At 40.1% G+C, this 25,622-nt stretch overlaps 1 protein-coding gene across 2 annotated transcripts in view; it reads right to left on the reverse strand.

Annotated features, from left to right (window-relative positions):
• Positions 1 to 25,622, reverse strand: part of grk4 (G protein-coupled receptor kinase 4) — a 64,380-nt gene that overhangs the window by 9,107 nt on the left and 29,651 nt on the right. For both annotated transcript variants that reach the window (XM_042484798.2, XM_088073738.1), the window contains exons 3-12: positions 25,351 to 25,463; positions 24,198 to 24,275; positions 23,041 to 23,141; positions 13,901 to 13,993; positions 12,531 to 12,594; positions 12,105 to 12,245; positions 6,004 to 6,194; positions 3,764 to 3,801; positions 3,262 to 3,351; positions 1,935 to 2,143 (exon numbers count right to left, since the gene is read on the reverse strand). In XM_042484798.2, coding sequence (XP_042340732.1) covers positions 1,935 to 2,143; positions 3,262 to 3,351; positions 3,764 to 3,801; positions 6,004 to 6,194; positions 12,105 to 12,245; positions 12,531 to 12,594; positions 13,901 to 13,993; positions 23,041 to 23,141; positions 24,198 to 24,275; positions 25,351 to 25,463 — 1,118 coding nt within the window. The remainder of the gene's footprint in view (positions 1 to 1,934; positions 2,144 to 3,261; positions 3,352 to 3,763; positions 3,802 to 6,003; positions 6,195 to 12,104; positions 12,246 to 12,530; positions 12,595 to 13,900; positions 13,994 to 23,040; positions 23,142 to 24,197; positions 24,276 to 25,350; positions 25,464 to 25,622) is intronic.

A 25,622-nucleotide genomic window follows, 5' to 3' on the forward strand; every position in this document is an offset into this window, starting at 1 on the left:
GAAGTGGATGAGTGCTGTTTAGTGTTTCGGCTACCAGTGGACACTTTCACTGGTCCTGTTGTCACCCAAAAGCTGGCAGATTTCACAATCAACACAATAGCTTCTCGCTTTCTCACCACTTTCACTCTAGTTCCTCATTGTTTCTCATTTTTGCGCAACTCTTGCCCAACATGCACCCGAGTTCAAAGCAGACTGTCACTTTTTGCTCCTGACGACTTGGATCGCTTGTCTATTTTGAGCTGCGGTAATAGACATCTCATGGCAGAGACTGTTCTCCCCTTTCCTTATTATCTTTCTCCCGTTTCTTGCTGAAACCTTTCTTCTCCCTGCCCCTCCTCTCCTCCTCTGCTCCCCGGGGATTCTTTGATTTTGCTGAACCTCGGGTCAGAATGTTCCACCGCGTCACACAAATAAACGTCCGGTCCCCTCCTGCTCAGAGGAAAAGCAGCTCACTGGCTCCCTCTTGCAAAACGGTGATATTGTGAAACACAGGAGGGGGAAGACAGATGGGAAGATTTCATATCCAGTTATAATAAAGATCTCATCTCCTTAAAGGGAAAGTTCACCACAGACAAAAATCTTTAGTCTTTCCTGTAGTGCTATTTATCAATCCAGATTGTCTTTGTGTGATTTTTCGAGTGTTGGAGATATCGGCTGTAGACATGTCTGAATAATGCTGAATGTGTAATTAACTGTTTGCCAACAACTTTGCTAACTTTAAAAGATTGTAGTTTGTCAGTTTGTTCCAGGTTTTTACTAAATGTGTTCAGAAATACGGTGTATTCTTCAACAAAACATCCAGTGGAGAGATAGTTAAATTTTTCGGCATTAACACTAACAACCAAAACAGAATAATGATGTCTACAGGTATCAGATACTTAAATTTAATGTTGTTTTGAAGGCCATTTTAAGATAATTTGACAGATTTTTGGACAAATTGTCTTTTTCTTATTCAACCATTTCAGCTAAGTATACAGGTAAGTAGCAGCGAGTTAGGTTCGTCTACATTTTGCCAACAGGTAAGTGTAAGTATAACATAAATATAAGAGTCAGTGTAGTTAAAAGATTTACGAAATCAGAAATGTGACTTTCACACAAAAGAGTTGACTCATTTTGATGCAAAGGAATGTAAAGATAGATAAATGAAACTAGATTAAATGGCAATTAACACCTAAAAAAATCAAATTTAGGAATGTTTAATGACTTTAAAGGCCTAATATTTCTATTTTAAGACAATTTAAGACTTTTTGAGGGCTTACAGACACCCTGAGAAAATGAGGCAATAACTAGGAATCTGCCGATATAAAATAATGGTATGTAGGGATTAACAACTCTGAACAGGACAAGAGGACATACTAAAAAAAAGATGGGTGGATCTTGAGCAAAATTATTATATAACATTAGAACATTTTGTTCTTCTGTGAAATTGCAAAACATGTCCAGTAAAAAATGTCTTATTCTAAAAATCTGCACTTTTCAGCAAGGTAAAAACTATGTATACATTTTTTTAATCATTATTCTTATTTTAAACGAACCTGAAACAGGAAATATATGTTTTTTCTAATATCTCACTGTGAAACTTCCTCTTTTCATGTGTCGCAGAGTCGACTCATTGAGTGGCAGATCATAAACAGTGCTCACCTATTAAGACAGCTACTTATTACACTAATAAAGGCTGTTATTGCAGTGATATTTAACCTCCTCATGTAATTTATGAAGACATCAGCTTTAAGTTTATGCTTATATTGACCTGAAATCATCACCAGGTGGTTTGACAGTGTGTACCTGAACACTCATTCCACCGTCTCCTCAGCCTCATCCGTCCATGTCCTCGTGTCACACGAGTCTCAAAGAATGTTGTTAATGTGCTCTCCTCCCTTTGTCCCTTTTTCTAATCCCAGCCATCTGTCACCTCTGTCTCCTCGCTCTCTCACCTGTCTGCAGATGTCCTTCGCCTCCTCCGCGAACTTATCAGAGTACTCCTCCTGGTCCTCGCGCACTCGTCTGTCCACCTCCTCCCGCTTGACACGCTCCTTGCGCTTGCGGAAGGGCGACTGGCCCTGAATCATCTCAAAGATCAGGCAGCCCAGTCCCCACCAGTCCGGGCTGAAGGTGTAGCTCTCGTTCTGGATCACCTCGGGAGCTGAGGGAGGAGAAAGGCGGCAGGGAGCAAAGAGGTCAGTTCAGGTGACAACACAGGAAATCTGAGAGCGAGGGTTACAATCTGAATCAAGTGGAATGGAGACGGTGAAAGGGACAGTTCACCCCAAAATAAGAAATACATATTTTTACTCTTAGCTGTAGTGCTATTTATCAGTCTACATTGTTTTGGTGTGAGTGGCCGAGTGTTGGAGAAATCAGCTGTAGAGATGTCTGCCTTCTCTCCAAAATAATGGCACTAGATGGCACTCGACTTTTGGTGCTCAAAGAACCAAAAAATATGTTAAAAAAAATCAACATTACTCAGTTACTCAAGATATTCTGCAGACCTTGTTGTGAGCAGTTTCATGCAGGAACTACTTTCTTTATACAGAACTACACCTGCCAACCACCACGAAGCTGCATCTACACATGGATGAGAGGCTCATGCTCAAAATTAGTTTTTGGCACTGTGAGCACCACAAGCAGTGTCCTTTTTACTCAATAAGTCATAAACAACAACAAAAAAAATGAGCCACACTGCTTGGCAAAAGCTAAAAAGCCTTTAATAGAAGTTGTTAGCGACCAGGCGTTTCGACTCTCAGTCTTGATCGGGGCAGTTTGAGCTGAACCGCACAGATGCTACTTCTGTCTATTAAAGGCTATTTAACCTCGCCATCCTTTTTTGGTCACGTATGTCCTCGAATCCAAAGAGCACCTGTTTACATTTATGAAGTAGCACTCCTCAGCCAACCCACTTTTTAGGGAAAATATGTATCTTTGATTTGGGGGTCAGCTGTCCCTTAACTGAAGTTCATATGTGTAAATGTCTACATGGATGGATGTGTGTGTATATATATATGTGTGTGTGTGTGTGTGTGTGTGTGTGTGTGTGTGTGTGTGTGTGTGTATGTATGCATATGTATATGTACATGTATATGTGTGTGTATATATTAGATTTTAAGTGCTGTGGGAATTACTTTTTTATAATAATCATTATTATTATTATTATTATTATTATTAGAATAAGAAGGGTTGAGAGCTGATATTGTACAGATAAGATGAGGGAAAAGTTGCAGGACTGAAGGAGGAGGTAGAGATCAGAGTTAGCCAAACTCTTACCCATGTATCCAACAGTGCCCACTCTCCCTCGTATCGTCTCTCCTTCAGGGATTTGAACTGCAAGGCCCAGGTCTGAAATTCGGATGTGCCCTGAAAAAAAACCCAAAAATAATAACTGAGATCATACTGAGTGGATATACTTGAATCAAATGTACGCAACATATATCAAAATCAATTGAAGTGCAAAGGTCAAAGGCATAGTGTCCTTACAATAGTCATGTTACACTAAAACGATCTCTTGTGAATACGAGCGTGAGAGAGAGACACGAAGGAGATTCCTCTATTTCAAGATAAGACTGTGTTACAGAGAAAAGATAATATGGGAGTCTGACTCAGAGGGAGAGGAGAGAGCGTGATGTGAAGAACTTTTAAGCCCGTGAAAGACTCGCAGACGTTCTGCTGCTTACGCATTATAAAGCAGACTAGTAACAAACTGTTAGTGTGTCTTGTACCCTGTGAAATATGGGTTATATCAGAAGAAGAAGAAAAACAAGGAACATACCACGATCATCCAGAAGGATGTTTTCAGGTTTCAAATCCCTGCAGAGGGAAAAAAAGAGAGTTGATACAGTGCTTTATAAAAATAGAACTTACATTTGAGGATATAATAATAAAATCCTGGATAAATATTTGTAGTCTTCATTAACTTGTCATTTTGTTGACATTTCATTGTCTTTTATTGCCCGTGTGCTTCTCCAATCTTTCATGTGGATTAATAAATGGCTTATCTGCACGGATATCTTTATTTGCTCTATTTGTAATCATGCCTCACAGTTCACTGAGCTGTATTCCTATTCTCTGAGTGACTGAGGATTTAAGGCTCCTAAATTCAGTGTCATACGTAGACCTCATCTCAAATTTAAAATTAATTTTTTTAAATTAACATACCACATCTTCATTTAACTTTATTTATTATCTTATCTAACTTTTGAAACGCAAAACAAAAAAAGTGGATTTTTTAAAATAGCTATAAAATAAAATTTAAAAAAACTGCGACGCTCTGCTAACCAATGCCAAGCTCAACCACGGTGCCATCTGTGAAGTTTACTGTAACACACGCAGAGATCAGGGAACACTGTGTGTTTATATGACTGCGTGGGCCATGTGCATGTGGGTGCGAGTGTCCACTAAGAACATCAGTGTTTATGTTAGCATTACTCCGAGGCTCCACTGAGTGTGACAGGTGCATGACACCTCAGTGAAGTCAGTACACCATTAATCCAGTGACACTTCATCATCCAGGACTTTCCATTTGCACTCATCCCAATCTTACTCTACTGCAAACACTCTCACTCCTCATAACGCCAGAGCTGGAATAAATAGTCTGACATGTACTTCTTTTATGGATTGTTTTGGACCTCTTACATTGTTGGGCTTTGTCTATTGTCTTTGGGCTAAAGGGGTATTTCACCGATTTACGAATGCACTTTCATAAAGTTTGAGCACTTGTGAGAGTTTTTTTTTTAAAGATAATGGTCAAAATCGAAGGCCGAGATATTCTGACTTTGAGTTTTGGGTCGAGCTTCAAAATCTCCAATCCTACACTTCCCATGATGCAATTGAGTAGCATCTTTCATTTAATCCTCACATCACCTTTCCACAAGATCCGGGATGGACACTTGAAGACGTGCTGCTCCGCTCAACACTAAACTACTGTGAAGTACCAAAATACAAAATTATTAAATGAACTACAGTTATACATAAAGTAGCTCCTGCCGTCAAATAAAGTTACATGAATAACTGTTAGAATTACGTTGAATAAAATGCTGTTATAATGTTAAATTGAGTAAAGTATTAAGTCAAATAAAGTACTGTTATAGTAACGTTAAATACAGTATTGTTTTAATTAAATAAATCAAAGTAGAACCCATGTTTGGTGCTTTTGTTTTGAAGGACCTGGCTTTTGTTTTTGCTGCTGCTTTTTGTGTGTGTATGTTTGAGTGGCAAAGAAACTGTATGAGAGAGAGGGAGAAACTTAACGCTGAAGGAAGTCTCACGAACAGCAAGACAATTAATACTCGATGTTTACGATAAAGTCATTTTATATGACGCACGTGGAGCATGCCCTGATGCATTAAGTATTTTCCTATATTCACCGATTTTTAGTTGTGTCTGACTTTTCATACCCAAACCACATTCAAATGCAGAGGAAACCTCTCTTTTGGGTATGAGCTCCTCTGCGTTTTGAGTCGGTGTCAGTGTCTTGTGCTGAATCTCCACATTCAGTATCGCTTGTTTGTTTTGGTGCCACGCTTTGTGTAGACGCCCCCTCGGCCACGCAGACAGACGTGAAATGATAGACGTTTTTTATTCAGCAGACGATACATTTCGTCATATCGCACAGTCGCCTTTAGAGCCACAAAAAACATCATACAACTGTTTTAACTGGTTGAGCGGTGCTTCTTTGAATGTCCCGTGTGAAATCGGTGGAGCGTCCCTTTAAAGGCTGAACATCTAGCCAGTTGTAGGCAACGTCTTTTGTACAACAACAAGCTTATATAATGTTGCTCTGGGTCTGCAAACTCACGACACTGGTCCTCAGAGACAGAGATCCTTAAAAATATCACTGGAAATTTTCCTAAAGCCTCGATGCTTACTGTCGTCTTAATATGTGATGGCACCAGGGTTTCGGACAGGAAACATGACCCGCCCACGGTAATCTTATCATCTTCTAAACAGGAATACTATGATGAGAATAACTCTTATTTTTTGGCTTGATTACCCATCTACCCCAAAACTGACCTGTAGACTATCCTCTCACGGTGCAGGTCCTCAAGGCCACAGCAGATCTCAGCAGCGTAGAAGATGGCCCTCTGCTCGTCGAAGCCCGAGTTGCCCATGTTGTAGATGTGGAACTTTAAGTCGCCGCCATTCATTATGGTCAACACCAGACACAGCGCATCCTTGGTCTCATAGGCATATGCTAGACTAACCTGGAGAGGGAGGCAAATTTTGGGAGAACGAGGGAGATGAGGGAACAAGTGTAGAAGAGGGCATGAAGAGAGACAGAGGGGGGAGGAGGAAGAGGGAAGAGCAGTGGTAAGAGACGGGATGGCTAGAGGAACATGATTGTTTGATTTTAGTTTATTTAATGCCACAAATAATCATCCATTATCCCAGATGGAATGTCAGGAATGTACACAAAGAAAAACGAGAGATATATCACAGATACGGAAAAACAGAAACTTCTTTTCCACTTCTTACTCCACTGCCTCATGTCCTACCCCTCTAATCCCACCATCTATCTCTCTTCTCTCCCCTCATTCCCACCGGCCTCCCCCTTCCTCTCTCCCCTGTGGGTCAGTGACACGCAGGGTACAGTGTGTGTGCATGTTGTGTACAAGCAGGATGTTGCTGCCATCGGGAGGAATCCCATCTGCTGCGGAGTCCGCAGTCAGCGACTGACCACAAGAGGGGATGGGAAAAATTCTTATGGGCCAGCACACACACGTATATATGCTGTACCTAAACAAACACGCAAATATGAACTACAAGCCAAAGCAAACGGTCTTGTGCACACTTCCAAAAATCATGTTTATTCATTAGCAATGGACAAATGTATTGAACTTGGCACCGCGAAACAATGGTTCTCACACTGGGCTCAGAGTCAGATTAAAAAAAGACGATAAAAGGATCCAAAAAGCCTCCAAATAATGAAAGGAGCACTATATGTTTTGACCGTGCAGTCAAAATTTCCACTAATCTAAGCTAGTGCAATAAAATCACAGAAATACTCAACTTTTCCAGGTGTATAATAATTATCGTATTTGTACGGTAAAAAAGTGTCATGATTTGACCATTTTCGGAAGCTTACAGTTGGTAGTTGGTTGTAATCTGTGATGGTCTTTTAAGGGTCCAGTGTGTAGTATTTAGGAGGATAAATTTAGAACACAGAGTATAATATATAATAAGTATGCTTTCTTTAGTGTATAATCACCTGAAATTAACAATCTTGGTGTTTTCACTACCTTAAAATGAGCCTTTATATCTACATGTTTGCCTGCATCATCTGCTGTTTGGATTTTACCCTCTCATGCTGTTAAATAGTGTTGTATATTCTTAACTTGTACATGTTAACCTATATCGTGTGCCCCTTTATCTAAATGTTGTTTATCTTAACGATTGTACATACTGTTATTTTTAGGATGCCTTTCAGCATCAGGCAAGGGACTATCGATGAAAGTTAGCTCCCAAGCTATCTCGGGTGCATTTAAATTTGTTTAAATGTGGATTAATGTCCCTTTTTTAAATGGATGAATTGCAAATTACCAATTACATAGGGAATGGATCGTCGTCCATGTTGCCCGCCGTCTTTCTACAGCAGCCGAGAACGGACGAACCAAAATAAGTGCTACGATACAGGTGCTACGCTAACGGCCCGTCTGCGACAAACTAACACTGTCGCAGAAACACTAATTTGTAACGTGAAACTGATTTATTAAGTGTTTTTAACGCTTTAAATCACCGTGTCTGTTTGTTTTGGAGGAGGAGACCTCAACACTGAAGGAATTCAAACCGGGAGAAGTTTCAGCTGGTACCAATCTGCAACGCTCACCGCTAGATGCAACTAAATCCCCTTAAATCTTACACCCTGCTCCATTAAATCTGATTAAAAATCAAATTATGTGTTATTTGGTGATCAAATGTTAACATGTTTTCATTTTATATTTTAGGAAACATGTATGAAGAAAACATTAAAAAAGAAGCCTGACTTGTGTAGGAGAAAAAAGGGTTTCAGTTTTTTTAAACAATTTTTTCATATTTGCACCATCATCAATACATTTCAGATGATCGCATCAGTACGAAGCAGCGTTACTGACTTCAGAACAGGGTCACCCTGCCCTGTGTCTCACATACACATAATATACACACCCACACACTGAATATGTGGATGGGTTATTGGATAAAACATACAGTAAGCCAGCAGTATATATTGACTAATAGTATGATGCAGTGATCAAAAAGAGGTAAAGAAGAACAGCGCGAGCAAGAGAGAGAGAGAGAGAGAGAGAGAAATGAGGGGTTTGAGAGAGCACTTGACTCTTCTCCTTGCTACTGCTGTTTGGTCAGTGTTGCTAGGCAACAGAGCTGCTCTCGTAGGTAGAGAGGCACATGAAGAGTCATCAGTTCTGCCTGCAGCACAGAGAACGAACGAACGAACGAACGAACAAGCGCACACACACACACACACACACACACACACACACACACACACACACACACACACACACAGAGAGAGAGAGGCTGGAGTGGGCTTGTTACAGAACCTCAGACTTGCTGCTCTTGTCACCTGGGATTGGCACATGATTCTGTGTGTGTGTGTGTGTGTGTGTGTGTGTGTGTGTGTGTGTGTGTGTGTGTGTGTGTGTGTGTGTGTGTGTGTGTTCCCGTGCGTGCATGCCCATACACATGCTCCTACCATGACTCACTCAAAACAAGGACGTGCAACATAGCTCATGCTGCATCAGAAACCGACTAATCCAAAACGTAGTACAACTCAAACACAACCATGAGCTCTAAAAGGAGAACACGGAGAGACTCTGCTCCCCTCCAGTGCGGCTTACAGTACTACGGATCAATAACTGCGTTCTGTACAATCAAACAGTGGAACACCGTGTTCTACAGTAAGTACACACATGCAAAGTACACACAGACAAGAAATTAACATGCTCATCCCTTTAGCCACTCCTGTGTCAAGAGTGTTGCACAAGCGCCGGCTGTAATTTTCTTGTCTTTGGAACAATAATTTTTTTTTTATAGAAACTCTGAGCCAAAACTAAGTTTTCTTTTCCCCCCGGAGCACCTGAGAGGTTTTTGTGAGTAAAGTTGGTCGAAATGGAAAGAGAGGCACACACTACTAGTTTTCCAGCTGCGTTTGACTCCCGATGTCAACATGCATTAAAATTCAGATTAAAATTCAGGCACTTTCATATACGAGAAGTGGTGATGGCAGAATATAAAAAAAATAGACATACACATCATACACACAGTGAGACATATAAGAGGTGAAGATATTTTAGAATTTGTAAGCTGACAAATTGCTTCTCCTCCTACTTGTATTACACTTAAGCAAATATCCGCTAATGAAGTCAACCTTTCTTATTACAGGCGTATTTTATGCACTGCCATCATAGATATTAAATAAAACTAACTCTTTTATATTCAATCTATCACCCATAGAAGTTACTGCCATCTCATTTCATAGGTCTTTAACTGTTCCTATAATGTATCGTCTTACATGTTAATGGACTGTCAGCTGTAAATTTCTGCCCTTCAGTGCTTTGGTGTAGCATGGAAGAAATGAAAAGCTAGGTGACTCCCTAAAAAGCGTCCAGGCTTGGCATTACAGCGCCAGCCAAAAACCACCGCTTACTCATGACTATGGCTCAATTTATAAAAATCCTCCATAGGAAAATCAGCCAAGAGCTACGCCACCATTAAGAGCTTGAGGCATGATGGTACAGTGGCAGGGTAATGATTTCTTTTTATTTTTTGTGCTGGCTCACACGCTCGGAGCAGGACACTGCACGGCTTTCTGGTTCTATTATGAAGCTAAAACAACAACAAAATTACACAAAATTCAACGCAGTTGGTCTGCAAGAGACAAGACAATGAGACATGTGTCTTTTAGAAAGTGTTGCCCCCCCGGACTTTTTCTGCATTTTGTGCTGTTTTAGCCATATGTAGTGATCGTAAAGACAAGCTTTGACGAAGCGAGTTTTTTTCATATTCTTTATCTGATTGGTGCTTCCTAAGAATTGTCTTTGAAATCTGAAACGTCCGTAAAGGTATGCTATGCAGGACTTTTAGTTACTGTTTATAAACACACTCCCTAGCCAAAGTGAAGGTAATAGCCAACCCCAGATTCACTCTGATTTGGCATTTTGCCTTATTTTATTTGCATTTTTGGGTGCTATGTTTCTTGGATACGTACTGCTTACATTCTGGGTTCCGGTCACTACCTTTTTATAAAGCCCCGACATCACCTGTGCGCTCTGTGGGTACACGCCCGTAAATGTCCCAAGAGCAGAAGACAAAAAAAAACTACAGGCAGAGGTCAGTGTCTCTGCAGAAAAATATACCACCACACACCTCCAGTCAATGATGTTTAAGAGGGATTATATTTGTAATTCTGTTGAGACTCTATGCATTGTTTGGTGGAAAAACCTGCTTAGTATTGTTGTAAAGCTACAGTTGGTTACTTTTATAAAAAAATACTTTTTGTCATATTTGCTGAAATTGTCACTATATCCACACAGTATTATATGAGACAGATAGTATGAACAAAAAAAAACAGGTTCATCTGTTTTGCTTCCAACGTCATTTGCCAGAATCTACCGCTGCTTGCGAATTTCCAAAGGAAATGTAAAATGTAAAGGAAAACTGTAAAGGGAAAGTACAATAAGCAAATATCTACTATATATATGTATTTATATACATGTTGCTTCTGATTGGGTAACACCTCTGACATACCCATTAAAAGAAGAGAAAATGTATTTACAGCTCTTTGCACACGGTTCAATACAAACGTGTTGTTCACTCTGGAAACCGCAGCAAAACACTGATTTGAGATTGAACGTGTCCCTGGTCTTACAGCTAAACAGTACACTAAAATATGTTTCTGCAAACATTTGAGGTGAAAAAAAGGCAATGCAGTGACAGAATGCCTAATTTGACTGTTTGACTGCAGTGATTGAAAAGTGCGTTAGAGAATCAGTTGGGGTTATGCCGTTTTAATCACTACATGCAGACAAAGGAACATGAACAAGGGACATCTTGTGCACTATTGTGTAGATATAGTAACCAGTTTCAGCAAATATGACAAAAAACTAAGTTACCAACCAGAGTTTTAACAGTCAGGCTCGGGTTACTGCTTTGAAATGTACATTTCAGCTGATTAAAGATGTGTTTTGTTCTAAATCGTGTCTACTAATTGATTGAACTCAACCTGTTAGGATGTCTGGACATTTAAAGGAATTTAGATGAACTTTGACTCAGTTTCGAAGGTCACTGCAAATAACACTGATGGAGCGGACATCCTTAGCATGGCCTCAGTTGAGTTTCAGCTGAGTGTGTGTAGGGTCCATGATTGTATTTAGGCTTTAGCCCAAAGTTAAACTCATACAGTTAAAACATGTGTGACTAAAGTAAGAGCAGAGAAATGTGGGTTATTTTTTCTCAAAATCTATGCACATGTAAACAAATAGCTAACCATCACTCTGTATATCTGAGTCTCAAACACTGCATCAAGAACAAAAATAGAAACAGTTCAAAAATCACATTGCTGCAAAACAGATTTCAATCAAACCAGAATACATTCACAGGTGATAACAGGCTGACAGTAGGCTCCAAATGAAATCTAATTTGGCATGTTTGCACAGGCAAAATAACAGGTTTGCTACCAAAAAGAAATTTGCATTTGGTTTTGATTGTTTCTATTTAAGCTCTCTTATCTACTCTTTACATCCTCGCAGTATGCAGTTACCTGCAACTGGTCAACAATCACAATATCATGTCATTCTTTTCTTCCCTCTTTTGTACTTTTAGCCAATCACGTCTCTCTCCTCAGAGACTCACGAGCTCGTCCACCTGGTGCAGACGTCATTAAACAAACAGAGCTGGAGTCACAGCGACTGTCTTTAACAGCTGATCGACAGCCTTTGCAAACAGACCATTCAATTTCATTTGCAGGATCCTGGAGCCACAACAAACAACGCTCTCACATACTGCACACACACACACATTCACTCACACATACACACTCACACACACACACACTCACTCACAGACAAAAACAAGTACAATTCTGTTGAAAGGTTGAATAAGAAAAAGGTAGTACTTACTACAAAACTACTGTTAACTTTTTCTAAAATGCGTTTTTCGTTTAGTGCCATTGCTTCACCTTTTCTTTTCTTCACTCTTTTCTTTTCCAGCTTTTTACAGGCGTACATCTTACCGGTGGCACGTACTTGGCAGGCACAAACCTGGAAAAGAAGCAGCGAGGAAACGTGATCACACACACATGCACATAAAAAAAACCCAAAAAACACACTTTAAAAAGTGTAACTAATGGAAGTTAATATGTCACAACATCCATTTCTCCACCCAACATGAAGAGAGTGGAGACATAAACAAACTATTAAAGGTTTCTTGTTGCAACTTTTCATTCCCAAACTTGCTATGCAAGGAACCATAACACTGGCTCAGTATCCATCACAGAAACTTTATTAACAAGTCATTTATTACTTCCTGATTGCAGTGACACTCACCTCGCCAAATCCACCTTTTCCTAGTACTCTGTAATGTCTGAAGGTATTTTTGGTTACTGGTTGCCTGCAGGGAGGAAAAGAAGAGAAAAGAGAGAAATGATAAAGAGAGAGAGGCATAAAGAGGCATAAAATAACTGATCGGTTTTGTCATTCTCTCAGACCATGTGATGTCGCAGACAGACTAATGCTCTAATATATTATTAATCCTCCCTGATGACTGCTGTTTCCACCCTGCTTCTGTTACCCAGCCATTATGCAAAGCATCATCAATTATTAACAAACTCAAACAGAAACGCTGATTGGCAGCACCACCTTTGTGTTTTAGTGCAAACATTGTCTAGTCTCTATATACAGTACATACAGTATACGGTAATATTTAACTTCTCTTTATTGTGAACATGTATTCTGCTATTTATTAAGATAAGGTTATCATCAGGGCTGCACAAAATGAGATATGCATGGCATGTTGAATACTGCGACAACAATATAAATTGCAATAAATAAACATATTAAAGTGAACTCAGTTCTTGACTCACATTTGCTTGTACCACATGGTCTCTCCTTCTTATCTAAAATATTGCCAAACAGCAGACGTGCTGACACTGGCACTATTGTCTCCACCCATCTCGTCACACTTTTTTCCTTCAACCATGCAGAGTGAAACAGCAGCACTAGTCTAATGGTGTGTTCACACCAAACATGAAGCAAGTGTTTTGCGCAATGAGATTACATACAAAGTCACTGCAAAGACAGATCTGCAGGATTGGAAACTCTTGCGCAATAAATTTGCATGACACTATCTTAGGAAAGCCTTTCAATGTTGAGATCTAGTTGAGTTTCTCCTGATGTCACCAACATTCAGATATGGATCTCAGTAACATCATTAACATTTACAGAATTTTTTAAAATAGGTTTTTTTTTTTTCATTTCACAAAAAGTTGTCCATTTTGTGTAGGTTCATGACAAAAAAATCCCAATAAAATCCATTTAAATTACAGGTTGTGATGCAACAAAACAGGAAAAACACTTTTGCCAGGCATTGTAATACAAACTGACTACATTAAAGGGCAACATCAGAGTCTTTTGCAACATGCTGATATGATACGATAAAAAAACATGCTGTGCAGCCCAGGTTATCGTCATTATTTTTATGATATTCATTAATAATTTGCTTAATGATCTGTAGTTTTTTCCACTATATGGTCAGTATGTGCTGAATGTTTCAATGAAACAACGTGCTGCTCTTACAAACAAACGAAGGGGGAATGGATGATGCAACTATCTGTTACATCAAAGGTGTCATTTTTATGTAGAAAAAGTAGCGCTTTGCATGTGTGCTTCTAAGTGCGTAATCTGCAGTGACTACCCACCTCTCCAACCATTTCCACTGCAGGAAGCGAGAGAAGTACATGGACTCCTGGTAGGAGGAAAATGGAGCTCCACTCAGATAATCACGAACTATTCTGTAGAGAGGGAGGGAGAGAGGGTTGGTGATCATTTAATAATAAAATAAAGATGCAACAATGTACATGTCAACAGCAAAAAAAAAAAAAAAAAAAAAAAAGAAAAGAAAAAAAAGCACATGTTAAATTTCTTGCCAAATCTTCCAGACAGATGAACAGACATCTGGTCTGCGTTCCCCAGAGAACGCCTTTTAACCTTTACAACGACTACGAGCACACACATCCTCTTTATCTGACTACCCCCTGAATCACATACGTGTGCATGTGTGTGTAGATCTGTGTGTGTGTGTGTGTGTGGCTGTATGACGGTTCAAAGCCGTTCTCAGTGGAAAGACTGAAAAAACTCAGGGCCGGTACACCACCGTGAAAAATGAAAAATGCCTTTGAACGGAGACATTCCACTCAACTCAAGCAGGAAACGGGGGATTTTGGGGATACCGGTTTTCACTGAGCGGAACATGTAATCTCACTTTCCCTCGCACGTGAATGCGGGTGTGAGTCTGTCTGAATCTATGCGATTATGTCATACATTCAGACAAAATCACCCCAAACCCACGTAACAGTCCTGCTATGACCCACCGGGACACAAAGTTAAAGTTCTTGGTGGAGAGAAGGGGTCACGAGAGGTCACGGCCTCTTCGTCTCCTGACCGTACGTCAAGCGTCACTCCCCTGAGAGTTGTTAGAACATGACTCTTTGACACGACCCTGCCAGCCTCTCATATTAGTGTCTTTTTTCACTGCTTTGACTACAGATGTTGTTTGACTTAAACACCACGTCCTCTTTGACACTGTTGTACCAAACAGACATGACCTGAACAGAACGACACAGTGACTTCAAGGCTTGTGGCGAGAAATAATTCAGGTCAGAAGCAATTTTTTCGTGACTACAGCGCATCAAATCTACTGTCCTTGCTGTCAGTGACATTGATAGATAACATATTTAAAGGGACAGTTCATCCCAAAAATCCAAAACACATATTTTTCCTCTTGCCTGAAGTGCTTTTTATCAGTCGAGATAGTTTCAGTTTGAGTTGCCAAGTGCCGGAGATATCGGCCCTCGAGATGTTTGCCTTCTGTCCAATAACATGGAACTAGATGGCACTCAGCTTATGGTGCTCAAAGCAGAAAAAAAACTGGGAAAAAAATGTGTGAAAAAAGAGAAAATTAAAAAAAAAGAAGAAACAATTAAAAATTCATAAATGACTATCATGGCAGATGAAAATGTAAGACTCACTTGAAAAGCTTTTGTAAACACAGAAGGGCTATTTTAGAGTGGGTTTTTTGTGTTTCTTTATATATATATATATATATATATATATATATATATATATATATATATATATATATATATATATATATATATATATATATATATACACAAGTTATTTGTAATTTGTACCCTAATTTACGATGGTGCAAGTGTGTACGTGTAACTGTTGTATTCTTACTATATAATATAATACAAAAAAACCCACAATAAATATATTTTGGGGGAAAAAAAATCTTTTAGAACTCAACAATAATGTGTCTTTCTGCCGAACTACAACCACACACTCTCGTGGACGAGGATCGTGCTCGTGACTGAGCAAGATGGAAACATTACCGGCGTCTTCTTTGGCTGAGCTGTGATGTTAGCGAGCTCAGTCGTGCAAGGTGAGCTAGCAGTAGATACACGCTTCAGTCTAGCTTCGAAGAAGGAAAGTCTTTCGTTCAGCAGCTAGAAATATTCCCATTACTTTGATTTTGTTGGGATAAAAGATGAAAAGAACATAATTGTTCCAGGTAATGACACCAAGACACTTTCCACAGTGAAAAAAACAACCTCAAACCTCCTCAAACACCTACTGAGACCAACAGGACAACAACATAAAGCTCGTGGAAATACAGCCGACCAAAGATGAGCCCTCTGTGGCTGCGGACGATGGCTGCAGCCCTACACTGGCTAAACAACCAAAACTGGGATTTTATTTGTGAGCAGCAGGCAACGAGTGATAAAGAACGAAAGAAAGAAGCTTGTGGCTCAATAAAGATCATTTGCAAACTATCTAACCTCATCTGCGATTACCGGAGATTACACTGACATTCAGTCTTAATTTTGAGGAGGAAGGACAATTACCGACTTTGTGGGATGAAACGGAAGATATAACAAAGAACCATTTAACGAATAACTGTTGGCTGGCAGTAATGGGTTAAGTAATACCGTTACTTTTGAGCCACAAGCCCAACACTATTCATGGCACAACTTATAGAGTTTCAAACAATTATATGTCTCATTTTTTCTGAAATATGGTCCCATGTGGGATTTCAACTCCCTATTGTATACCATTGTATTTTCACAATAAAAGCGAGTAATTCAGCCAATTTCATTATAATGGAAACATCTAGTAAAGAGGCATACAGTATCATGATGTTAATAAAAACCATCATAATTTCCCTTTTGTGGTTACCTTAGATTTAATATAGCCTTAAAAATGAAATTAATTCTTAAGAACCTAAAAATCTGGCCAAACAATTGTCTAATCGTTGGTATTAATGAACAATCCCTTCACATTCACACATACTTATTATAATACACCTATGGCTTGATTATATTTCTCTAAATGAAAAAAAAAAGATTTGAGACCTGAAATCAATATTATTGTTACATTGGGGTACTTCAAATATATAAAAAATTACCACCACAACAGTGTGGATATTCATCCACTACAGGACCACAGAAAGGTTTGGTGCAGCGTTTCGGAGGTGAGCTGTACTCCTCCTGAACCATAGTAGTTACATCAGCAGCACGTTCTCTCCTGCTGACCAGTGTGCTAAAATATCTCTCCTGCCAGCCTCCAACACATGACTGAAAACCAAAGTTACAGCAGATATCCGTCCTCTACCACCCAAATGCTGAAGAGATGCTCATATTTGGCAGGCATATTTTCCTTGACCATATTTTAAAATTACTTCATCACTAAGGAGGATGAGGAAAGCTGCCTGTGGTTACCAACAGCGCTGGGGTGGCTGTTCTTGGCAAAACGCTCGAGAGTAGAGAGTTTCCACAAGGGAAGCACCCTCTGCCGTGTAAAAGAAAACTGAATTATGTCATCATGGGACCAAACAGCTTTGTACATGAGATTCCAGGAAGAGTGCAGCTTCTACTGGATTTATCAGTCTTTCTTCTACTGTTCCTGTGCTCACACTGGTTTGTAATCAAAGCATGTACATCAAAGCTCAATTAAAAAGCATTAAAATCCCCTGCACAGTGCCGGTCTGCCCTGTAATCTCGACCGATACAATAACATGCTTTCAACAGAGTCTTAAAGGAGCAGCGTGCAGGATTTAGTGGCATCTTCCAGAGAGGATTGCAGATTGCAACCAGTTAAAACTTCTCCCATGTGCTAAATGTGAACTCCTGGTTAAAATTCCTACAGTGTTTATTGCCAAATTGACTGCAGAGGTTTCTTCCTCTCCAAAACAAATTAATCCAGTCATTTAAACCAGGGTTCCCACACATTTTTACCAATTACTTTCCAAAAAAGTTAAGTACATGTAACAATTCATCTTAATTTCTGTTTATTTTTATATCTAATTGTAACGTTTAGTTAGAATTTAGCTGTATTTACTTAATTTTGTGAAGTTGCTGCTAAGTAAATGTAACTAAATGTAACTAAATTTTAAGTACACTTAACAATTAGATGTGATTATAACCTAAGAGTAATAGTTATTATTTTCTTACATTTTTCAAGGCAATTGGTTTTCTAGATCTTTTTAAGTTAAATCAACTTGCCAGATTTTACAGTGTAGTATTTCAATAAAACAGACCCATGTATTTTTGGTTGGAAAAATGTTTGACTGTAAATCTAAAAAAATCAATAAATTATTTGTAAAAAAGGACTCCCTTTAGACAATAGCCAAAATAAAGGCCAGTTGCTGTTTTTTCAATACTGCCAATAAGTCGTACCTTGAAACCAATATGTCGCTGCAACCCTAGTTTGGATGATAATTTTGAGAAGTTTGTTTTTGTTAAACAAAACTTTGTTTTAAGGACATTTCTAATGATTGTTCGGTCATGCAGCGCAGCACCAGATTTTAATTAGTAATACAATGAACATTTTTGGCACAGATATGTTTTGTTTTTTTAAGATCATATTTAAATTAATAGCCAAAATAATGTATATAACTTTATTACCATTTCCAAGTCTACAAAACATTTCATGACCGTGAGAACCATATAAAATGGTAAAAACACAGAATAAAGCAGCTTCATATTAAAAATTGGCGCTTTCTGATGCTGTTTGACTCATTGTGGAGGGGCTGCTAACTCAGGTGGCCAATGTAAAAATATAAAACTCTAATAGCTCTATAGAGCCAGTGTTGAATTGGCCATTCTGGGCCACTGTAGACAGATGGTGTTAGATGGTGGATGTAGTTATAAACAGCTCATTCTAAGGTAACAAAAACACAATCATTCTATTTTTCAGGTGATTATACAGTAAAGAAAACATACTTATTATATGATATTCCACTGCTGCCATATAACCCCCTAAAACCTGAACACTGGACCCTTAAAGACAGGAAACATTTTTATTCCAGCATCAAGTTCTGTCTTAAATCTCAAACTACGGCCTGAATAACTAAAGTTCCTCAGCTCAGACTCTCATTAATGTTCGCTTATCACGTCCACTGGCCTCACTCCGTCTTACAAGACAAAACCGGTCCCAGACACTTAAAGAAAGGGGCTCCAGAAAGGCAGGAGCCTAGCAGTGCCTGGCTTGGAGTCCAGCCTCAGACAGACACCACTGGGAGTAGAAATAAACACAGCTACAATATGGCTTTTGTTACTCGAAGAGACTGGCAGAAGAAAAGAAAAAGCGGAGAAACATCAGCACACAGAACTTTGTCAAGACCAGAGAAACACAAAACACCGAGATGCACATGTACTGAAGGGCCACACTTTACTCTCGGTATGACATAACCGTATGTTCCACTGCAGCAGAAGAAAATCCATGAGTGAGCTAATACATTTCTGCTAGTGGGTGTGTGGCTCTGCCAAAGTCACATTTCCACGTGCAGCACCATGCTTTCCTACAGGCTTTCCCTGTGAGAAAAAGACTGAATAAGCCCCGGGTCAGGATTACATATCGGAATAAGAAAATTAAAGAAAATAAGAATTCCACAACCGGGTACAAATAATAATGATAGTGGAAGGAGTGATGACCGAACTTGAACAGGAATCCCATTCAAAAACATCTGAACTGCTGCCGCCGCGAGGCTTTCGGCAACACAAACATGTGCCTGTGTTGTTCTGTGTTTGTACACGGTGCTGTTTTGCCCCGCTCTCCTTAACACTTTCTTTCCATTTCTCCTCAATTTTCCCAAGTTCTCCTTTTTGCTCTTCTGTCATAACTCTCTGTGGGACTTTCTAACTCTAGCCCCTCGTACTGCGCTCTCTGCCAGATAATCACTTCCTCGCTCGCTCAATCCGGTCAACAAGTTTAATGGAGTCGATGCTTCCCACAGCACAAAGTTTGAAACTTCAGTGTTTTAAATCTGTAGCTTATTCTTCCGTGCACCCTTTCTTTGCCCTTCCCGGTGCTTTTCGATGAATAAAAACGGAGATGCATGCAGAAGGGAAGGAAACATGGCCAAAAGACTGTGACCTTAGATGCTAAAGAGAGAGGACAGGTGTGTTCATCTTCACTTTAAACAATGGCTACGGTTACATCCACACCAACATTCTTCCGAATATGACAATATTCTGAATTTGATGCTCGTCATATAAACGACATACTCCGTTTTAATATTCTAAATTAGGCTGTTTTCTAAATTTGGCATTTTCCAATTCTGACATGTTGATGCCAGTATTATTAAATACAGCCAATTCAGAATATGCGTCTTAAATGGGGTTTTCACTGCAGTTTGCGACACAAGGCCTCTCGTCTGTTTACGATCGGCTCTGTGCGTTGTCATGGATACACTGTACACAAACCACCTCGACAACAGTTTGCAAAGCTGTGGGGTAGACACGCATGCAAAAAAAAAAATCCCAAATTTCTGGTTGGATGAAGAAACACACACGCTTTTAAACTTTATGAACAACTTGGATATCAGCGTGTTTTTGCATTTGTGCATATATTGCAAAACCGACTTTTACGCTGCTAAAAATAAACCGTGAAAAAATACTATTTTGATGCAAAAAAGCAAAATGACAAGCAGCTCCAGCTGTTCTACTCCATATTTTGACACGATAAACAACATTTTAGGGCACGTTAACCAGAGTGTGCAGAGCTGTGTGTAAACGTGTCAGAGGAATAATCATTTTCATTGGAAATGTAAACAGCTTAGTAGAAATATTGTCTTTTTCAGAATAAAGACAGAAACTGGACAATTTTGAGCATGTAAACATTCTCACTGATGTTTTTATCTTCAGTCGCACACAAGCCACCACCTCGCTCAGCTCATTCACACAAACGCATTAAGATGTTGCTTTGTTTCTGTACCGCTCAATTTCTCACCATCCGAACTCTAAAAAAAAACCAAACAAACAAAAACCAAAAGCCTTAGCAACAGATACAGTTGAAAGTCAAAGACAAGACTGACAAATTGATGTCACACTCACAAAGGACTCGGCACCAAACTTCCAGACCTTTAAGTCACAAACCGAATTGCTTTGATAATATCATGTATCCAAGAAAAAGCCTCGTCATTCAGTATCAAATCTTTAAACCTACGGGAACTGACAAAACCAACAGTTTGCTGTCAGTCGATGTCGGGTCATCGGTGAGCATCTGTCATCCTATTTTGTTGTGGTGTGTCCCATAAAGTCGGCCCTTGTTGGCCCTTGCCTTTTTTCAGTTAAAATGGATTTTGTGAAATTGGTACTGAAAAAGTATCGTTCAGACACCAGTATAAAAGTCAAGGTATAACAATACCCAGTAGATAAATCCACGCCAGAGAAAAAAATTAAATCCTTCCTTTGAGTCAGCGTGACCAGCTTCTGAACCTCATGAATATTGATTTTATGAATCTAACATCTCTCCACGAGAGTTTTGCCAGAACAGGAGAGCAGGCTGAGAACATAACTGAGTGTTTTCCCAATCACTTCTCCTAAATTCCTTCCAGCAGATTCCGGTATTCCCCAGGAAAGCTCAAGTGAATCAGAGGCTGGACGCAGCATTTCCAACCCGAGTCTGTCTGCTTGTGTGGCTCAGAGTTGTGACTTCACAGAAATTCAGCTTTTGCCAAGATAGAGGGAACATGGTCTGTTTTATTGAAGCCTACTGACACATGAGGGGTGGACCGCACTGTTCTGTACATCTAATTTATTGATGCGATGTATTTATGTATGTTTTTTTATACATGGTTTTATAAAACAAAATGTGTTGTACAGCAGAAAGCCGGAGTCACGTGTCTTTTTTTTTTGCCAAGTCACTGCTTAATTGTTTACCAACCAAGCATCATTTTGGTTTAAACTGGTCTATGAAAAGCACTTTTACGTTTCCCAGTTAGAGGTGGACAATAAACAAAATTTATTGTGTTCCCAGCATTAAGAACCTCTTACAAACCTCAGTTAACTCACATCAAAAGTCTCCATAAATTGTCTAAATTCCCTTTAACCAAACTAAGAAAAGCTATAAAGAACCACCAGAACTTCAACAAACCAACCAGCACACAGTTCAGCTTAGACGTCAACAATCATTAACTGCTCTTACTGCAATAATTTATCAATACAAACACATCAGAGGGGAGCCAAAACAAGAAAGATAATATGCTGACGTATAGAATGGTACACTGTTAAAAGAAACTAGTGGTTTTAACAAAAAAAAAAAGTTAGTATCCTGTCGGCCTTAGAAATTAAGGTATGTTTTTATTTTTTAATCATTTCAAACAAATAAAATTTTTCAGTCAAATAAACTTGATCTCAAATCAGCAGTAATCCTTTAGTAAAGTCAATAAATGTATTTTTTTTGTCACATTTTCTGTGAAATGCAGTCTGTCAGTTCCTCCAATAAATGTTTAAAACAATAATAACAACAATAAATATAACAAAATAAAATAATTATTATTATAAAATAATAATTAATATATGTATATGGGGCAGGTCTTAGGCCGTGTCTTTCAATATTAATCACAAAAAGAACATAGGTTAGTATAAATTCTGCGGCTGACTGAGAGGCGTTTAGAGAGGTCAGTAAGTACAAATGAATTAAGAGCAAGTTTACTGGACTCGTAAAGGTTTTTCTTGTTTTGAATCATTCCAAAATTGCTTCAGATTTTCTTTTCAAATTCAGTCAACTTAAAATTTTGTGGCAGTCGGGACACCAACTTTTATTTAAGTTAAAAACAACTGCTTTCTTTTTACAGTGTAACTATTACATTTATTGCTAACAAAGTTAACTTGACAGCCTATGATGATATACATTTCACACAGTGTATCACTGAGCTGATGTCCCGGGCAATGAAACTGAGACAGAGTTAAATTATTGGGCTAATACAAAGTTACGTGTGTGTGAGTGTGTGAGTGTGTGAGTCTGTGCAATGAGAAGAAAATTCTTGGTAATAATCCCCGGTCTGTTTGCTTCTCCTGGCTCTCAGAGCAGGAAGCAGAAACACCTGCAAGAGTGTGTGTGTGTGTGTGTGTGTGTGTGTGAGCGTATGTGTTTGTAAATCTGTGTTTGTGTGTGAGAGAGTGTATGTGCATGTGTGTGTGTGTGTGTGTGTGTGTGTTCGGGGAACACTGAGGTGGCTGTTGTTTTCATGCCAGCCATCCGGATGCTCTCTCTGCCCACTGCTCTTTTTCATTCGCCTCCACTGTGTGTGTGTTTGCAAGTCTGTGTGTGTGTGTGTGTGTGTGTGTGTGTGTGTGTGTAAAATACTGCACTCCAGGTGCCAGCTGCCTCATCATCACTAGTGACATGGTGAAATAGTCTGCACAGTCCACAAACACACACGCTCTCTGAAGGAACAGGACTCTATTGGTGCTGCTGCACTTTGATGGCCGGACTCAATCAGAATGAATAACACACACACACTAAATCTATATGCTGGACGGAGACTTACTTGGTGCAGTCATTGAAGAGCTCCTTACATGGACTCTGCTCCAGCCTCTCTCGACACCCAGCGACCACATCCTGGGGTACGTCTGGCAGATGGGCTGCCGACTTGAGGGTCACAAAGAGAAGACAGAGGGTGAGGCAGCAGACACAAAGAGAGGTGATGGGGTGCAATTTGGCTGCAGAGGCTGAGAAAACGGATCAAAACATCATCAGTCGGCTCGTCCCTTTTTGTTTGTGAACCTGCACAGCCTGGCTAGCAGGGCGTGTGGTCACACCTCACCTGTTTGGTCCGATTTAAAACAAACTTCATTTGATTCATTTGTCTATTTGTTCTTGTTCTTTTAGGGTGGTGAGAGTGCTGTAAACCAGGGTTCACAAAGGTGTTATTCAAAGGTCCGAATGTGATTTCTATTCAAGGCCAATCCCGCTTTGTGTCATAGTGGTGTTTAACATTTTCACTCTTCACAACTCCAACTTGTGCAAATCAAACACATGGGCTTCGTGCTGTTTTGGGGCAAAATGAACGCATTCTCGCATTTCTCGTGCCCGCAGGACAGAACGTGAACGCCCGTTAGCACTTAACTAACTTGCTTATATTGAACGGATGCCTGTTAGCCGACCCTTGAACTCTGACATGAAACACCATATGCTCACCAGCTGTCAGTGTTGCCATGAAAACAGTGTCAGACAGCAAAAAACGAGACTGACACTGAATCAACGTGCCAAATCGCAAAAAAGCCAACTGTGCGGGACACACCACAAAAACTAGGCTGACAGACGCGCACTGACATTTACCATCAGCCCAACGTCGACTTGGTGTGTCAAGGCCCTGACTGCTGCAGAGACAGCTTCCAGCATACGAAGTGCCAGCAGAGTCTGGCTTCACACACCTTGGATAAAGTCCAAACTTGATACTGTTGACCGTATATCATACGTGATACATCACTGGCAAATACATGTTTAGTCAGTATTAATTGTAGATGTAATGTTGACATTTTTGCAGAAGGCAATAAATCATGAGAAAATCAAAAGTAAAGTGTTTTTCAGAATTTCTCTTCTAATTAATAAAATCATGTAGCTGAATGAGAACAGCTGGAAGATTTATTATCTTGTGTCCATATCGACCAGCTCTGTCATTAAGTGAGTGTGTGTGCAGCATACCCCATTATTAAAGTATGTGTCTAAAACATTCAGTCCACAGTCCCTCCTCTTCTCGTCAGGAGCTAGCTGGTACATGGCCTGTCAGAGAAGAACAGACGTGTGAGAAACCACAACAGCACAGGAAGCCGTACTCATTCAGCCATCTTTAATTTCTCTCCAAATAAGGTCAGAGGGAGACGGGAACCAGAAGGCAGAGAGGACGGGTGAGACGGGAAAGAAGAGAGAGAGGGGGATGGAGAGGGTTAATGAAGAACAAGAGAGGGGAAGAGATTAAGATCATCACCACTGCATCAGGAGAAAACAGAAATGAGTGTGAGAGATGTTACTGGTGACAAAACATCTCATCCAAGTCAAGACGACAAAACTGGCAACCGCATTCACGCTTTGCCCCTTACGTCTGTCACCGACCAGGACGAGGCCTCGGCTCTCACCCCATCGCACCCTCACAGATTGTGTTTTTGGTCAAATATGGCTGTAGGCAGGGAGATGGTGTGGATTTTGACTGCATGAGTCGTGTGTTTTGTTTGAAAAACAAATCGGCGGAGAGGAATGGGACAGAGTAAAACGACTTGGCATCACAGCCAAGACATGACGTCCTCAGTGGGACTGACGGTTAACCACTAAATGCTTCATTTCTTGCAGTTTTTGTCAATCTGAGTGAGTGTGTGTGTCTCCCAGCGCAGGTACACACGCGCCTGTCTACCTACCTTTAAAAAGACTAATGTAGGTTCTTATTAAATAAGCATGATTCCCCCTGTTTTCCTTTCTCGCATACCTCCAGGGGCCGAGACACAAGCTCGGGCCTGTGTTTGCCTGCTCACCCAGGGGACCTGCCTCTGACGTGGGCTTGACCTCATGGAGGAGTGCATGGAGGAAGAGGAGGGGTCTGCTCTCTGACAGCCTGTCTGAAACGCTAATCACCCCCTACGCCCACCCCACCCACCACCCTGCGCTACTGCCAAGAGCAGGCAAAGACCCAAGCCCTGACTTTCCTCTCCTTTTTGTTGCTCTGTGGGGCCCGATTCAGGCAGGTCTCGTGGGAGAAATCAAAGACAGACAAAGAAGATAAGACAAGTCGAGACAGAGAAACAAGAGACGGGAGGGAGAAAAGGGACAAGCAGAGTGATGGTATAAAGGTTATTCAAAGTCTTACCACAGCATCCATAAACTCGATGCAGCGCTTCAGCTCGGGCCTGGTGTCACAGTACTGACGGAATAACAGCCGACCAATGGGCTGCTTCTCACATAGACTGGTGTAGTCCCTCTCTGAGGGGAGGAGAAAAGGGGGAGACAGATGGAGAAACATCATTACATCTGAAAAATACACCTAAACAGTCGCTCCAAAGCTTGGGGTTGGGACCCTACGAGCAGCTCAGCAAATGTACTTGCTCCCATCTGTGCGCCGGTAGGTCTTAACATGAGGTG

This window comes from Plectropomus leopardus, chromosome 3, assembly GCF_026936395.1.
Source record: "Plectropomus leopardus strain MGB_pleo_1.0 chromosome 3, ASM2693639v1, whole genome shotgun sequence".
NCBI lineage: Eukaryota > Metazoa > Chordata > Actinopteri > Perciformes > Serranidae > Plectropomus > Plectropomus leopardus.